The sequence below is a fragment of the Rhinopithecus roxellana genome, chromosome 3 (assembly GCF_007565055.1).
Source record: "Rhinopithecus roxellana isolate Shanxi Qingling chromosome 3, ASM756505v1, whole genome shotgun sequence".
In the NCBI taxonomy this organism is placed as follows: Eukaryota; Metazoa; Chordata; class Mammalia; order Primates; family Cercopithecidae; genus Rhinopithecus; species Rhinopithecus roxellana.
In genome coordinates, this window is record NC_044551.1 from 132,134,005 (window position 1) to 132,152,680 (window position 18,676).

The 18,676-nt window shown below is 36.8% G+C and overlaps 1 protein-coding gene across 6 annotated transcripts in view; it reads left to right on the top strand.

The window, feature by feature from the left end:
* Positions 1 to 18,676, top strand: part of FAM172A (family with sequence similarity 172 member A) — a 528,836-nt gene that overhangs the window by 450,920 nt on the left and 59,240 nt on the right. Inside the window, exon 11 of one of the 6 annotated variants that reach the window (XM_030927235.1) lies at positions 5,262 to 6,661. The exons of the other annotated variants lie outside the window; for them this stretch is intronic. Coding sequence (XP_030783095.1) covers positions 5,262 to 5,350 — 89 coding nt within the window. The 3' untranslated portion in view covers positions 5,351 to 6,661. Of the gene's footprint in view, positions 1 to 5,261; positions 6,662 to 18,676 lie in introns of those variants that run through there. 6 annotated transcript variants of the gene reach the window in all.

Here is an 18,676-nt window from a genome sequence, read left to right on the forward strand (position 1 = left end):
CATCGTGGTGGATAAGCTTTTTGATGTGCTGCTGGGTTTCGTTTGCCAGTATTTTATTGAAGATTTTCGCATCAATGTTCATCAGAGATATTGACCTGAAGTTTTCTTTTTTGTGTTGTGTCTCAGGATGATGCTGGCCTCATAAAATGAGTTAGAGAGGATTCCCTCTTTTTCTACTGTGTGGAATAGTTTCAGAAGGATTGGTACCAGCTCCTCTTTGTACCTCTGCTAGAATTCAGCTGTGAATCCATCTGGTCCTGGACTTTTTTTGGTTGGTAGGCTATTAATTACTGCCTCAATTTCAGAACTTGTTATTGGTCTATTCAGGGATTTGACTTCTTCCTGGTTTAGACTTGGGAGGGTATATGTGTCCAGGAATCTATCCATTTCTTCTAGATTTTCTAGGTTATTTGCATAGAGTTGTTTATAGTATTCTCTATAGTGGTAGTTTGTATTTCTGTGGGATCAGTGGTGATATTCCCTTTATCATCTTTTCTTGGGTCTATTTGTTTCTTCATACTTCTCTTCTTTGTTAGTCTGGCTAGCAGTCTGTCTATTTTGTTGATCTTTTCAAAAAAAAAAAAAAACAGCTCCTAGATTCATCGATTTTTTTGAAGGGTTTTTCATGTCTCTGCCTCCTTCAATTCTGCTCTGATCTTAGTTATTTCTTGTCTTCTGGTAGCTTTTGAATTTGTTTGCTCTTGCTTCTCTAGTTCTTTTAATTGTGATGTTAAGGTGTCGAGTTTAAATCTTTCCTGCTTTCTCTTGTTGACATTTAGTGCTATAAATTTCCCTCTAAACGCTGCTTTCGCTGTGTCTCAGAGATTCTGGTACGTTATGTCTTTGTTCTCATTGATTTCAAAGAACTTACTTATTTCTGCCTTAATTTTGTTATTTACCCAATAGTCATTCAGGAGCGGGTTGTTCAGTTTCCATGTAGTTGTGCTGTTTTGAGTGAGCTTCTTAATCCTGAGTTCTAATTTGGTTGCACTGTGGTGTGAGAGACTGGTCGTTATGATTTTCATTACTTTGCATTTGCCAAGGAGTGTTTTACTTCCAATTATGTGGTCAATTTTAAATAGTGTGATGTGGGGTTGAGAAAAATGTGTATTCTATTGATTTGGGGTGGAGAGTTCTGTAGATGTCTATTAGGTCTGCTTAGTCCAGAGCTGAGTTCAAGTCCTGAATATCCCTGTTAATTTTCTATCTTGTTGATCTATCTAATATTGACAGTGGAGTGTGAAAGTCTCCCACTATTATCGTGTGGGAGTCTACATCTCTTTATAGGTCTCTAAGAACTTGCTTTATGAATCTGGGTACTCCTGAATTGGGTACATATATATTTAGGATAGTTAGGTCTTCTTGTTGCATCGATCCCTTTACCATTATATAATGCCCTTTTTTGTCTCTTTTGATCTTTGTTGGTTTAAAGTCTGTTTTATCAGAGACTAGGATTGCAACCGCTGCTTATTTTATTATTATTATTATTATTATTATTATTATTATTATTTTGCTTTCCATTTGCTTGGCAAATATTCCTCCATTGCTTTATTTTGAGCCTATATGTGACTTTGTCTGTGAGACGGGTCTCCTGAATACAGTGCACCGATGGGTCTTGACTCTTTATCTAACTTGCAAGTCTGTGTCTTTTAACTGTGGCATTTAACCTGTTTACATTTAAGGTTAACCTTGTTATTTGTGAATTTGGTCCTGTCATTATAATGCTAGCTGGTTATTTTGCCCATTAGTTAATGTGTCTTCATAGTGTCGATGGTCTTTACAATTTGGTGTGTTTTTGCAGTGGTAGGTACCAGTTTTTCCTTTCCATATTTAGTGCTTCCTTCAGGAGCTCTTGTAAGGTAGGCCTGGTGGTGACAAAATCTCTCAGCCTTTGCTTGTCTGTAAAGGATTTTATTTCTCGACACCTTAAAGATTTAAACTCGACACCTTAACATCACAATTAAAAGAACTAGAGAAGCAACAGCAAACAAATTCAAAAGCTACCAGAAAACAAAAAAAAAAGGATTTATTTGTTTATGAAGCTTAGTTTGGCTGGATATGAAATTCTGGGTTGAAAATTCTTTTATTTAAGAGTGTTGAATATTGGTCCCTATACTCTTCTGGCTTGTAGGGTTTCTGCAGAGAGATCCACTGTTACTCTGATGGGCTTCCTTTTATGGGTAACCTGACCTTTCTCTCTGGCTGCCCTTAACATTTTTTCCTTTATTTCAACCTTGGTTGAATCTGATGATTATGTGTCTTGGGGTTGCTCTTCTCGAGGAGCATCTTTATGGTGTTCTGTGTATTTCCTGAGTTTGAATGTTGGCCTGTCTTGCTAGGTTGGAGAATTTCTCCTGGATAATATCCTGAAGAGTGTTTTCCAACTTGGTTCCATTCTCCCCATCACTTTCAGGTACACCAGTCAAACATAGGTTTGGTCTTTTCACATAGTCTCATATTTCTTAGAGGGTTTGCTCGTTCCTTTTCATTCTTTTTCAATCTTGTCTTCATGCTTTATTTCATTAAGTTGATGTTCAATTCCTGATATCCTTTCTTCTGCTTGATCGACTTGGCTATTGATACTTGTATATGCTTCATGAAGTTCTCATGCTGTGTTTTTGAGCTCCATCAGGTCATTTATGTTCTTCTCTAAACTGATTATTCTAGTTAGCAATTCCTCTAACCTTTTTTCAAGGTTCTTAGCTTCCTTGCATTGGGTTAGAAGATGCTCCTTTAGCTCGAAGGAGTTTGTTATTACCCATCTTCTGAAGCTTACTTCTGTCAATTTGTCAAACTCATTCTCTGTCCCATTTTGTTCCCTTGCTGGCCAGGAGTTGTGATCATTTGGAGGAGAAGAGGCATTCTGATTTTTGGAATTTTCAGCCTTTTTGCAGTGGTTTTTCCTCATCTTTGTGGATTTATCTACCTTTCATCTTTGATGTTGTGACCTTCAGAAGGGGATTTTGTGTGGTCATTCTTTTTGTGGATGTTGATGCTATTCCTTTCTGTTTGTTAGTTTTCCTTCTAACAGGCCCCTCTGCTGCCAGTCTGCTGGAGTTTGCTGGAGGTCCACTCCAGACGCTGTTTGCCTGGGTATCACCAGCAGAGGCTGCAGAACAGCAAAGATCGTTGTCTGTTCCTTCCTCTGGAAGCTTCATCCCTGAGGGACACCCGTCAGGGACACAGGAGAGCCAGCTGGAGCTCTTCTGTATGAGGTGTCTATCAACCCCTGCTGGGTGGTGTCTCCCAGTCAGGAGGCACAGGGGGTCAGTCACTCACTTGAGGAGGTAGTCAGTCCCTTAGCAGACCTCAAGTGCTGTGCTGGGAGATCTGCTGCTCTCTTCAGAGCCAGCAGGCAGGAACGTTTAATTCTGCTGAGGCTGCCCCCACAGCCACCCCTTCCACCAGGTGCTGTGTCCCAGGGAGATGGGAGTTTGATCTATAAGCCCCTGACTGGGACTGCTGCCTTTCTTTCAGAGATGCCCTGCCCAGAGAGGAAGAATCTAGAGAGGCAGTCTGGCTACAGCATCTTTGCCAAGCTGTGGTGGTCTCTGCCCAGTTTGAACTTCCCGGCATCTTTGTTAATGCTGTGAAGGAAAAACTGCCTACTCCAGCCTCAGTAATGGCTGACACCCTTCTCCACACCAAGCTGGAGCGTCCCAGGTCAACTTCAGACTGCTGTGCTGGCAGTGAGAATTTCAAGCCAGTGGATCTTAGCTTGCTGGGCTCCATGGGGATAGGATCCACTGAGCTAGACCACTTGGCTCCCTGGCTTCAGCCCCCTTTCCGTGGGATTGAACCATTTTATCTTGCTGGTGTTCCAGGTGCCACTAGGGTATGAAAAGAAGTTCCTGCAGCTAGCTCATTGTCTGCCGGAACAGCTGCCCAGTTTTGTGCTTGGAACTTAGGCCCTGGTGGGTAGGCACTCTAGGGAATCTCCTGGTCTGCAGGTTGCAAAGACCATGGGAAAAGTGTAGTATCTGGACCAGAATGCACCGTTCCTCACGTCACAGTCCCTCACGGCACAGTCCCTCACAGTTTCCCTTGACTAGGGGAGGGAGTTCCTCAACCCCTTGGGCTTCCCAGATAGATGCCCCACCCTGCTTCAGCTCACCCTCTGTAGGCTGCACCCACTGTCTAACCAGTTCCAATGAGATGAGCTGGGTACCTCAGTTGGAAATGCAGAAATTGCCCACCTTCTGCTTTGATCTCACTGGGAGAATTGTTTGAACCGGGGAGGCAGAGGTTGTAGTGAGCTGAGATTGCACCGTTGCACTCCAGCCTGGACAACAAGAGCAAAACTCATGTGACAAAGGGCTAATATCCAGAACCTACAAAGAACTCAAACAAATTTACAAGAAAAAAAAAAAAAAAAACCATCAAAAAGTGGGCAAAGGATATGAACAGACACTTCTCAAAAGAAGACATTTATGCAGCCAACAGATGCATGAAAAAATGCTTGTCATCACTGGCCATCAGAGAAATGCAAATCAAAACCACAATGAGATACCATCTCACACCAGTTAGAATGGTGATCATTAAAAAGTCAGGAAACAACAGGTGCTGGAGAGGATGTGGAGAAATAGGAACACTTTTACACTGTTGGTGGTCTTGTGAACTAGTTCAACCATTGTGGAAAACACTGTGGCGATTCCTCAAGGATCTAGAACTAGAAATACCATTTGACCCAGCCATCCCATTACTGAGTATATACCCAAAGGATTATAAATCATGCTGCTATAAAGATACATGCACACATATGTTTATTGCAGCACTATTCACCATAACAAAGAGTTGGAACCAACCCAAATGTCCATCCGTGACAGACAGGATTAAGAAAATGTGGCACATATACACCATGGAATACTACACAGCCATAAAAAAGGATGAGTTCATGTCCTTTGTAGGGACATGGATGCAGCTGGAAACTATCAGTCTCAGCAAACTATCACAAGAAGAGAAAACCAAACACCGCATGTTCTTACTCATAGGTGGGAATTGAACAATGAGAACACTTGGACACAGGAAGGGGAAGATCACACACCAGGGCCTGTTGTGGGGTGCAGGGAGGGGGAGGGATAGCATTAAGAGAGATACCTAATGTAAATGACGAGTTAATGGGTGCAGCACACCAACATGACACATGTATACATTTATAACAAACCTGAACGTTGTGCACGTGTACCCTAGAACATAAAGTATAATAAAAAAAAAGAGAGAAAGCAAGTTTTCTAAGGTGAAATTTTTTATTTTGTTTCTAGACATAAATAATTTTGAATATCTGCCACATATCCACATTTCTGGCCCATTTCTGCTGGGTTTGAAGGTAAAAGAAAAGAACAGAAGGTGAGTCTAAGGACTAGCTTGACTCCCAATAAATATCTTTCTTAGTTATGTGGGCAGATGTGTAGGAGAATGTTGTATCTTAGCATTATGGGAAACTAACTTGGCCTAGTCTGGTGATGGCAGTAAAACTTTTAACAGTTCATCAGCCCTTTTAATGCCAGTTTTTTATATAATACCCTTCACTTATATTCAGCCACTCAGCACTTGCCATGTTCCAGGTTCTATACTAGGTGCTAAGGACGCAACCCTAACAACAAGTACAGCCCCTGCTCTTGAAAAGTAAAGGCCCAAAAAATGTAAGTTAGCCATTCTAGGTCAGTGAGAGTAAAATTATGTGTAGGGGATGAGGGTGGTGGCACAGAAATTAGTGTTTCGAGTTCCAAGCAAAGGCAAGAGAATATGTGGTACATTTGACTACTAAAAAAAAGTCCAGTATTGCTGGAGAATAGAGTATGAGGGTAGGACAATAAAAAGAAATGACACTAGAGAAATAAGCAGGAGCCAGGTCATGGAGAGCTTTCTCAGCCTTGTAAAAACTTGGAAAAGGGATTCTAACAAAGGGAATATAATATGATTAGATCTTAATTTTTCAGTGAACATTCTAGCTATGATAAGGGTAATGGATTAAGAGAGTTACAAGACTAAAAGCAAGGCTGGTTAGATCATGATGACCTGGATGAAGCAGTGGAGATGGAGAAAATCATTTGATTTGAGAGCTGTTTAGGAAACTCAGTGGGTCCTGAATATTGATGTGCTCTCATGGGTAATAGGGCAGAAGCATCAGATTGCTGTCCAGGCTTTTGGTTTGGGCAATTGTATGGATGACTATCATTAACAGAGAAAATGTGTTTAGGAGAATGATGAGTTCAGTTTTGACATACTGAGTTTGCGGTGCCTGCAAGACCTCCAAGTAGAAATGGACACTAAACTATTAAATATATTAGCTGAGGCTCGATAGAACACTGTATAAATAAATACAATTTTTTAAAAAGAAAAGGAAATGACTATGAAGGAGAAAGGAAAACTTTTGAAACAACTCGAAGAAAAGGAGGAGTCAACGGAGGTTTTAGTTTATTTGTTTAAGATGAAAGAGACTTGAATGATTATAAATTGTATAAATAGCTAGTCCAAATGTGAAGATGCAGATAATTAGGCTATAGAATGGAAATGCGTTTGAAGATAAGGCAGGATTTGATTGAGAGCTTAATTTAGGAGAAAATTTGCCTTTAGAAAGAAGGAGCATGAGACTAATGCTGACAGGTCTTCAGATTTGGTAGTGAAAAGTTAAAGTGTGGCCAGGCGCAGTGGCTCATGCCTGTAATCCCAGCACTCTGGGAGGCCGAGGCAGGTGGATCACCTGAGGTCAGGGGTTTGAGACCACCCTGGCCAACATGGTGAAACTCCGTCGCTACTAAAAATCCAAAAATTAGCCGGGTGTGGTGGTGCACACCCGTATTCCCAGCTACTTGGGAGGCTGAGGCAGGAGAATCACTTGAACCCAGGAGATGGAGGTTTCAGTGAGTCAAAGTCACACCACTGTACTCCAGCCTGGGTGACAGAACAAGACTCTATCTCTAAAAAAAAAAAAAGAAAGAAAGAAAGAAAAGAAAGGTTGAAGAATTCCATTCTGATAAATTTTGGTTTTGCCTGGAAGTAGGAGACCAGGTGAAGAAAGAAAAAGGAAGATTGCAGTCAGAGGTTTGAAAAGTGAAGAATGTAAGGTAGGCTTCATTTTACAAATACAAATATCTACATTTTTTTTATTTAAAAATGGCCATTCTAAAAAAAACTTCAAGTGATGAAAAGAAATTAAATTCCCTAATCATACCACCCCTGAGAAATAACCTGTTTCTATTCATAACAGTGTGCACAGACTTCCAAATAAACAGGCTCATATGCACATTGTCCTATAACTTGATTTTCCTTTTATTGCTTTTTTCCAATTATAAAAATAATATGTTCTGTTTGCCAAAAAAAAGTACATATTACCTATTGTACTTTGGATATTTTTCATGTAGTTGTATGTAGAGACAACTCTCTTCTTTTTAGCAACCATATTGCATTTAATTGATTGACTATGCCGCCATTGGACAGTATCTATTGAAAGTTACTCATTTTTCTTCCTTTTTTGGCTAATATTAACAGTATTGAAGTATCTTTGTACATTTTTGCTAGTGTTTCTGTAAAATAAATTTCAAAAAGTGAAATTTCTAGGTCAAAAGGTAAACATGTATTTAGTTTGGAAAATTATAGCCAAATTGTCCTGCAAAATAGTTATACAAGTTTACATTTATGTCTTGTGTTATTTTAATCTTTGTTATTCTGCAAAAAAAAAATCAGTGAAATTTGTATTTATTTGGTAAGCAGTGAGGTTGAGCATATTTTTATTAATTATTAATCATTTATATTTATCTCATACATTACCAGGTCTTTCTTGTCAACCGAGTCTTTGTCACTTCTTTATTGATTAGTAGGAGTTCTTTATATATGATGGATAACAGTCTTTATTGTATGTGGCATATTTTTGCCTACTTGTCTTTTATCTTTTTGCTTTGCTTATGGAGTTTGTTAAGGTTTTTTTTCCAAACCATACTTTTTAGTTTTTATATAGTCAAAAATGCAATTTTTTTTAGTTTCCACTCTTATTGTCATGCCATAAGTCCCTCCCCACAATTATGCATATGTTCTCTTTTATTTTCTTTTAGATCCTTTATGATTTTTTTTAACTTTTAAATGGTAACATTTGGAGAGTTGTCTAGAATTACATAGTACAATGGTTGAACAATGTTGAGCGCTGAGTTGTGGTTGATGATGATTTGTTTGTAGGAGCAGCAATCTGGTAGCCAGGGACAAGCCAGTCACCTGGGTTTATCCAACCTTGGAGTGTACAGGCAAGTACCTTAAGTGGACAGTGGGGCCTAGCAGATTAGGAAAACACAATGAAATGTTGGACCATGGTCTTCCAGCAGTTAGGTTGAGAAGTGAAAACAAAACAAGGGCTAATAGGAAGAAAGGAAAGGATAAATGGACTGGAAGCCCTACAAGATTTTTTTTTAAGGTAAGAAAGGGAATTATTTTAGTAAGATGGTTAAAAAGGTAGGACATTGTGGCCAAATTGGGGGAATGTCTAAATGTATTGTTTCAAAAGAATACTGCAATGTCTAGAGTAAAATGTCAAGAATGGGCAGGTGAAATGGAGTGGAAGAAAGGAGAATTGTAGATCAAGGAATCTAGCAGTCAGACTCTTGGAAAGGTTATTCATGGGAATGTTGAAGACTCCCAGGATTATAGTTGGACTTGAGTAGAAAGAAGCATCTTTTGAATATCTGAGTCTTCTTTCACCGACACCTTCGTCAACCTTTATTTATTTTTGAGAGACTCATCTCCAGTTACTAAAGAATAAAAAGTCAGTTTATCAAAAAAGTGAATGAAGTCAGAATCAGAATAATACCACCCTCCCCACCTCCACTTGCTTCTGGAAAAATATTTGTGTTTGGGTTCTTTTTTAATAGGTGATAGCAGCTAATAATATATGTAAAGCACTTAGCTCATGCCTAACACATAGTCAGTACATTTTTGCAGTTATTATATTAGAGGGAGATTATTTATATATGCTTTAAAATTGGTATTTGTTTAGTATTTCTTTCAAGTTAAGATTTGGAATTTCAGCAGCCTTGGTCCAGAATGACCAGGCAGCTTCAACATGAACTTGTTTCTAGAATCCCCAGCAGGGTAGGAAATACATAGAAGAAGCCCATACTCAAGGCCTGGGAAAGTATAAAGAGGCAAGGAAGGAGAGAAGAAACTAGGAAGAAGCTGGATTAGATAGATGAGCAAATACTGGTTAGTCCTCTTTCCTCTCACCTTGACGCATATGCCCATTCAGTCACCAAGACATAAGAAGCAGTAAATCCTGGGTGAGGCTTAAGCACACTCTGATTATATTATAGTGAATAAACTAACAGCTAACATTTTTTAGAACCACTGACTTAGAGAATCAGCTTTTAGAACTTGCAGTTCTTTTTTTTTTTTTTCAGTACATTTGTGGGAAATGTCATGGGGAAGAGGAAGGGCTTGTGAATATTTTATAAGATTTTTAACTTTTTTTTAAATCTGGAAAATACAGTGGAGATGGAAAATAATTGTACAAAGAATGTAAATGAGTAAATGGAGGAATTTAAGATTATTATCTGAGTCTTTTATCTTTCCTTTCTTCACCCACTCAAAATAATTATTCATTATTTATGTTGTCTTTAAAAAGAGAAAACCTAAATTCTTTGCTGCTAAAGTTTATATTGATTTTATAAATTTTAAAAAAACTAATATGCCTTAAATATAACCAGGCTATTCTATAATCTGATAGCATCTTTGCAGAGTTAAGCTCAAAATAAATTAGAAAACTTATCAGTACTCTTTAATATAGGACATTTCCAATGAGAAATATTACAAACATGAGATCTAAAAGGATGTAAGTCAGTGATGAATTAAATACCTCAGAGCCATATGACCTGAGACTTATTTCTGTTGTCTACTCACAATGAGGCACTTTACAGAAATACAACTCTTTAGTTGCTACTTACACAATTTCAACTGAAGTTTTAAGTTAGAAAGTGTAAAAGCAACGATCCTCACTATAACACTTCAATGTGCAGCAATATTGTAAGAAATATAAATGCTACAAATTGGTTTGTTAAGACGAGGTAGTTAAATATCATGAGAGTGCCACTGTTTACCCACTCTTTAGTCTGTGGTCATTTGTTTTAATTTTTACCTACGTGACTTGGTTGCTAACTAGGATATTTTTTAGTACAAATGATGCAAATATCTGTGTTACGTACTACCAGAAATTCAAAAAGGAGATAAAAAGAACTCTATTCTCCAAGGGACTATGTGACTGGAGCTCTTAAAAGCAGATTCAAATAAGAAAAACTCAATCACACTAACTTTGAGTTGTGCTTTAAAATTTTTTGCTATTTGTCTGAATCCTGACAAAATGTATACTGAGGGTAGCAAAACATATTTAGGTACAGCTGCACTTCATTGATTAATTTCTCCATGTAACAGATTTTTATTGAACATATGTTATGTGCTTAAAACAGGAGATAAGTAGTAAACAAGAAAAATGAAGAAGATAGTGATGATGTTGATAATGGTAATAACAGCTAGCCTGTATTGAGTGCTACCTATGTGTCAGGTATTTATGTGGATTAGTCCTCATGGTAACAATATGAGGCAGGTTCTATTATCATTCCACTTTGCAGTTGAGGGAATAGATTTAGAGAGATCTCACAGCTAGGAAATAGTGCAACCTAAACTCAACACTGCAATTCTGACTCCCAAGGCCAGATTCCTAACTAACAACATGCAAACACATTCATTTTCCTCATGGAGCATATGTTCCAGCTACCTGTTTATTTAACAAATATTTTTCAAGTGTCTACTTTGTGCCAGGCACAGTCCTAGGCCCTGAGTTACAGAGATAAAGAGTTTGACAGCGTCATTGCTATCATGGCTTATACCTTCCAGAGCCTCTAACAGAGGTTTTGTAAAAAGGGAGAAAGTATGCACATATTAATGCAAGTACGAGACATAATTGAGGTAATTAATAACATTGACAAGAATTACTAAACTGTTGAAATATAATACAGTTTCTTTAAAAATACATACTGTATATTCTGAAAGGGCAATGTTATTTTTACATCTTAAAAGGAATTCATTTTCATCTCTGGTTCAAAATGTATACCTTTAAAAAAAAAAAAAAACCTTTTTAGCCTAATCAAAATTTGTTCAAGAGCTGTTCCTTTCTTTCAGTTACTAGAAAAAGATAAATTAGGGGAAATTTTATATCTAAAAATGGGACTTTTTACAAGGTGGAAAGTCACCAAGGCCTTGTGTTATCTGAAGTTAAATTTTATCCAAATTTCAGGATTAATATTGCAGTGACAAATATTAGTAAGCCACACACATTTTTTCCAATGGGCAAGATCAAATGACTTGTGAGAAATGTTTTTTTTTTTTTTTTTGTAAGTTAGACTGTATCCTAAAATTAAGGGATAAACTATTTAGTACGTTGATGTTTTGTCAAATTAATTTATTAATTGTAACAGGTAATATTTTAGAATATTTGTTACTGAGTCATCCTTCTAATTTAAACCTTCTGCATGAGATAAAAATCTCATTTTGAATTAAAGCTATTCCTTTATGTGAAATAAGCTGAAGCCACTTAAGAGCATTTAAATGAAGAAAACAATAAATAATGGAATTTCAATATTTACCAAATATTTCACTTATATTCTACATTTAGGATATGTCAGAAATCAAAATTGAAAACTCTTGCCTGAGCAGTTACAATTTGACATTTGGAAAACTTAGTTAATATTTTTGTAAACCACTCTGTATTTGGTTTGTAAATGATCATTGCAACTCCTGGTTTAGATTCCTCTCTTCTTATTTTTACTTTGTCATCAGTAGTCTCGTCATTATCATCATTTAAAACGATACTGTTAAGTACAAAAGAATATGCTACATTCTGGGATGTGAGGCTTGTGCCTGGCCTCAGTGAACTTATGCAATGTAGCCACAAGGGGCAGAAAATATATACTTAAAAGAAAAATAGCAATAAAAAAGATAACAATTTTACAAAATGTGGTTCAGGTAACTAGCTTAGAGTTTGCATACTGTGCTAATTGTTGAGAAGATAGAGCCCAAACTGGGTTTTATCAGAGAAGTAACCGGTAATTTTGTGGAGAGGGGAAGGCATTCTAGGCATAGAAAAGTAGTGGGTGGGATTGAAGGCAGATCTCGGTGAACTCAGCAGCATTGTGACTGGAGTTTGTTTAAGGACATTGTGAGAGAAAAAGTTAGAGAGAAATTTACAAGCAGTATCTCTAGAGGGTCTGAAGAGTTTTAACTTTAATTTATAGGCCACATAGAGTCACTGGAGGTTTTGGAACAGGGAAATTTGATGAAAGCAACCCTTTAGGGGGATTATCTTGCCAGTACATGTGTAGGACAAGTTGTTTCAGAAGACCAGTTAGAATATTACAACGGTCTGGAGCTAGTATTTCCCAAACTATACAACTGGGAGTAGTAATTCTGAGAGCTCAAAATAGTAATAAAAGTGCCTATTTGGGTAATTTTTTTTTTCCTGATTGGAAAAAAAAGGAAACATCACATATAAAATCTTCTTCTTGGAGATACACTGCACATTAACACGTTAAAAGGCCTGTGCCAAAGAAATCCATAATTTCACAAACTTATTTGCAGATAAAAGGCTTTGTTCATTGTGTACCTATTCATAAACGCATCACTGCGTTCCACTGAAATCACTGGAAATTTTGGTCTTATCAATTGCCTACTTATTTATAAATCTATCTAAGAAACAATAGAAGAAAGGGAAAGATAATACTCAAAACTTCATTAGAAAGGTGCTGAGACACCATTTAGTCCAGACCCTGTCTTTAATCTTCGTAATCAGAAACTGAATGTTACCTTTGACTTTGACACCTTTCTGGTCAAATTAAGTAGTGCCTTTAATGATATTTGTTTGCCAATCCTCTTTCCCTCATGAGACCATAAAATACCCAATAATCAGATTAACCTTTGTCTTACCATCATTGTAATCTCTAAATCTGGCTTATAGTAGGTGGTAGAAAAATACTTGTTGACTTGAAAGTGATGAGAAAACTAAACAGTTAGTGACATACCTATAATTACATGGATGATAGCAGGATGCATTGAAAATAAATGCATTCCAAGAATTATGTTTAAAATTTTAGCTATGAGAGTGAGGAGAAACTTGAAGACAAGATACTTGGTATATTCCAGACATAACTCTAAAACTAACTAGCAGTTATGATCTTGATCAAATCACTTAAGTTCTCTGAGACTCTGTTTTTTCTAGTTATAACTGTAAAATATTGGGGGACTCTCCATTTTTTATTATGACAAATAATCAAAAATTAACTAGATATTGTGATTTACATTGGAAATATATTCTTATAAGAGACCACCTTTAAATACACAACAGTTTTTAAGTATTTACTTCTTTATATTTATAGTTAAACAGTATTCCTGAACCTCACAACTTTTTCTGTTTTCTTATTTGCCTCTTCGTTCCAGGCCTATCAAAGATGATAGAATCTTTGAAACTGTGTCGATGTGTATGCTTATGTAATATTAGGACTGAAATTTTTAAATCTTAAAATGTGAAAGCTCCAGTTGTCAGAAGATCATAAGTCTTTACTTTTAAGGACTGTTAAAAATCACCTTCTGTGAGATCTCAGCTTTGGGATTTTTTTTTGACATTTCAAGACTTAAATTTGAAAGTGTAGAATCTCTATAAATACAACATTACCACAAGCCCAAAAAAGTCAAGAAATGCAAAAGGTTAGATTCTTACTAACTCCTCTCCCACATTATGCTCTAAATTGAGTTATGTATCTTTGAGTTAAATACGTAATCAGGAATACTTTATATGAAATACAGTTTAAGTTATGACATATTAAGTTTTTCTCTTTGAATTTTGGGGCATAAAATTGTGTATGTAAATCATGCAATATCACATTTTTTGCATGTGCCCTTAAGGCTTTTTTATGTTTTCTTCACATAGTCCCCTCATTTACAACTTTATCTTGCTGTGGACTAACCATATGGGAAATCCACTATTTTAAACTTAAGCTATTTTTGTGGTGTTACTGCATAAGAAAATGCCTTTAGAGTAGAAAAATCATATATTTTTTAACCAGATTATATAAATAAAAATTAATTTTTCTCTAGTGGTCATTTCTTAGTTCAATTCGAAGTATATAATTTTTAATTCCTAAATATTTCTAGAAAGCCTCCATTGGCACGGCCAAGTGAAAAATCGAAGATAATAAAGGAGAAGTGCCGTGAGACCTGGACATTTTCAATGTGTTGGAAATTTAAAATTATGTGTAATTTACATGAGACATATAAATGAAAGGATAGACTTCACTAAGTTTTTCCTTTTTTTTTTTTTTGCTTTAAAAATAGGGTATTTCTCTCCTGCAGCAGCATCTCACATCTCATACATATGTGCATATTTAGTTTTCTATGTGGCATTCAGTCCCAAGAACACTAATTATAATTTTAAATTATCAATAAGATATAGGCTTAAAGTACAGTAGATGTTGAATTTCATATCTCTTATAAGATTCACTATCTAAAGAAAGCAACTACTTTATGCTTTTATTTTCATTTTTTAGAAATTGTGAACTTCATAGTCACTTATATTCCACCTTTTACGTTAAAAACACTTTGAATTTGTAGTGTGCAAATAGATACATGGTTTTTATGTCTAAGGAAAACATTGCCGATGGTAATTCATCTGTGTATCAGGAAACAAGTGAAAACCAACGCATGGTCCTCAGTTCATGTGGGACCATCTCAAAGTGTTTCTTCGAAGTTCCTGTTGGTAATATTTACAAAATGGCTTTCCATTGACTTGTTAGTATGCCCATTACTTTGTTTAGAAAAAGCCTCAGTTATATTGCATTTGTTTTTTAGATGAAGTCTTGCTCTGTTACCCAGGCTGGAGTGTAATGGCCCGCTGTCTGCTCACTGGAACCTCCACCTTCTGGGTTCAAGCCATTCTCCTGCCTCAGCCTCCCGAGTAGCTGGGATTACAGGCGCCTGCCAGTACGCCCAGCTAATTTTTGTATTTTTAGTAGAGATGGGGTTTCACCATGTTGGCCAAGCTGGTCTTAAACTCCGGACCTCAAGTCATCCACCCACCTGGAGCTCCCAAAGTGCTGGGATTACAGGCGTAAGCCAAACACACTCGGCCACATTTAGATTTTTGCTTGTTTATTTGTTGTCTTTCAAATATTTCTTCTGCCCACCTTGATTATGATTGCCCCAGCAAGCGTTTGCCAAACAGTAGTTCCTTAAGTGTCCTGTTATTTTCCTAAGAAATCTTCAGTTGGAATTTTATATTTCTCTTCTGATGGAAGGATAACTGAATTCTATAATTTTGTTGTCTTTTACATTTGATACAATACAGACAGTCATGTTGAAGCTTCTCAGGAACTAAAATGCGATTTCTATAGTAGGATCACCTTTGGGAACCATATAAAAAAGTTAACACTTCTCTGTATAATAAATAGTATTGTCTGGGGTTTGATGCCATATTAGAGCCATCCCTTCTCAGTGAATTTCCCAAAGAATATGCTGCTGTTTTTGCATAGTGGGATTATTTCTAGAAATGGCTCTCTTGGCCCAAGATGTGCTACCCTCTCAAAACACATTTGGGTCCTTTAAAGATTTTCGATGTGCTTTGCAATCATGCTCAGTCAGTATCCACTCAGTTGTCCCATTGTTATTCTGATATACATAAACATTCGGTTACACAGTGGGTAAGAGGTAGAGGTAGCACTGAGAACCCCAGGACAGGGACCAAGGCCCAGTTTGGTCTCTCCTTGGCTAAATTCCATTTTGGACAGCTCACTGTTTTTCTTTGATGTGGAGGGTTTATTGCTTATCTCTAAACATAAGGCTCAATTGGTGGGAGCTTGTGCAAGGAGAGCCATTTGCCCTTTCCTGAATTAAAAACTGAACATCATTAACAGTTTATTTTTGCAGAGAACCATGCTGCAAGTGGGGTACAAAAATGTTATTTTTGACTGCCCAGTTTTGTCCAGGCTCGTCCCTGATTTATCTCATGACCTCACAATAGCCTCTCGTGACCGCCTGGCCACAAAGCTTGATTATTTTGTAATTTGATCTTAGTGGGGATTCCAGCCGTGCTTCCCTGCTCGTGGGCAGCAGAATGTGGCAGCATGCCTGCTCACTTGCCTGAGCAGCTATGATCAGATTACGCCTTCTCAGCGTTTTTTATATTGGCTGCCTACAAAGTTCAGAGAAGCTTGAAGTCAGCCTACTTGAGTTTTACAGCCCTTAAAAGAGGGAGACAGAATAGGAATCTTGATCTCATCTGTGTCTACGGTTAAGACAGTCAGAGAGTCACTCAGTGCTGAGTATTTGTATCTTTAATTTTTTTCCGTAAACTTTTGTGCATCATGTGATTTCCAAAAACCACTTTTCCAACTTTGTTATTTTTAGAGCTGGCAGTTGAGTTTTAACTTTTAGCTTTTAGACATGTTTGATAATATGTTAAGGATCTGCATAAAAGATGGGAAAGTTTGACTTTTCATTGTTGTCGTTAATAGCAGATCATTGCTTAGGAAAGCACCCTTTTCTCCATAATATTCTTTCAGCCAGATATTTGTAGGATGATAATGTTTGTCAACATCTTTATGAGATAACATGACTGCATCCTGTTGAGGTTACAGAAGGAAAACACAGTGTCCAATCTGGCACGGTGACATGGCGTGGGAAATTGAGAACCCGTACTGCTTTCATTTCCTTCACCCAATGAGCAATCACTGAGCACCAGAAATGTGCAGGCCCTCTGTGAGGCACTGGCGATGCAGCAGTGAGCTAGACACATGGTCCCTGCTCTCCTGGAGCTTCAAATTTATTCCTGGAAACAAGACTTCTTATACGGTATATTTGTTTAACAGCTTTAAAAATTATATTAGAGTAATTTCAGATTTTTAAAATGTCAACTAGAGAGTTGAAAAGGTCTTAGGAGTTCATTTTATCCAGCCTCCTTCCTTGTACAATGAGGAATCGCCCCCCGTATTTGTTCATATGAGTGAACAGAATATGCAATTCATGTTTCATTGTTCAGAATGAAGAAATCATGATTATAGGTTAAGATATAATTTAAAATCCAGCCAAAGCTCAATTAAAAACAGTTGTGTTTTCTGACATTATCATTCATACGTTCAGTGGACCAGCAAGAAAGCTTGCAAAATGAAGCATAAACAATGTGGTGCCAGTTTGCTTTAAAATCCCTAATATATGTTTTGTAAACAAAGCTTATAAAACTTAGTACTCTACTAATTAAATAACAAGAAAGATTTTATGAATACATGAAAAGCCAGAATGTAAAATGTCTTCAGGGAAACAGGTGCTGTAATGACATCACTGTGTGTCACACAGCATCTTTTTTTTCTTGATACTTGTACTTGGTCATAATGGAAAGAAATTGATTCCAAATGTGTTTTCTTGACCCCCTTCTCCATTCATGTTAGTGCCTAACCTTAAATGATGTTTCTACAATCTTGGTTGTATTTACAGTAATTATATGCATAATGTAGCATATTATTGTCCAGACTTCCTGTTTAATCAGTACAGAGCTTCTTACAAGTGCAGCTGAAAAGGGCAAACAAAATTAAAGCTTTATATACCAAAACAAGTTTGATTTGCTAAGCTCCCAGCATTCCAAAGTACACAAATTTGTTCCACTAAGTTTTCCGATGGCTTGCAGATGGGCAATGATTAATCAGAGAGCTAACTGTGAAGTAGTTTGCAATTAAACTGGAAAGCTCTGAAGCATGCTAATTGAATCAGAAAATTAGAGACACTGAACAGTAATTGGCTATTTCTCATGCAGCAGGTGCCAGGCCACTCATCTGTGGAACAAGGTATTTAAGGCACATTAGCACTAGTAAAAATACTTCTTGATATGGAACAGTTAGATTTTCTGCTCATTTTCACCATGGATGTCAAAACATACAGCTGTGCTATCTGGTACTTGCAATTCATGTTTGAAGAATTTAAGTTAGGTAAACATATGGGAGAAAAGTAGTGGGCAACCTCTAAGCGCTCAGGAAGCATTTTAGAAGAGAAACCAAAAATGAGGGGCTGAGTGAGGTTTTTGTTTTTTCAACTCAATCACTTTTGCTTTCTTATTGTACATATTTAGAAGTTGAATTTTCTGTTTAGTGTTAGTTTAAAGCAACAACAGTATAAATCTAGTACTGCTGTGAACTTAGTAGATACATAAAGCCAATTCATATCATATCTCAGCATGAGTTTATATCTTCTAATTAGTACCACCATTTTACAGAGTGAGCGCATGCTATGAAAGTTTGTTTGCCATGCCAACAGGGACCAGGACATGTAGTTTTTCTTTAGTAGAATGATCTGTCATAGGATCGTGAACAACTGTAACCTAGCCAGTGGGTAATCAGGCAAGTATGAGATTTAATAAGTTCAATTGTAGAAGTTCGTTTTAATAATAATCATTTTCATATTATGAAGGGTGGGGCATATGACTTCTGGTTCCCATTGCTTTAATTAGCATTCAGTATTGTTATTAGAAAGTGAAAAGTATAAATGAAAATGAAAATATACTAAACTATACTGGTTGAGAAGCAGAATATTACAGTATTCACATGTTAATCATTACTTAGAAAATAGTGAGTTTGAACCAACAGACATAAATTATAAATTATAAACA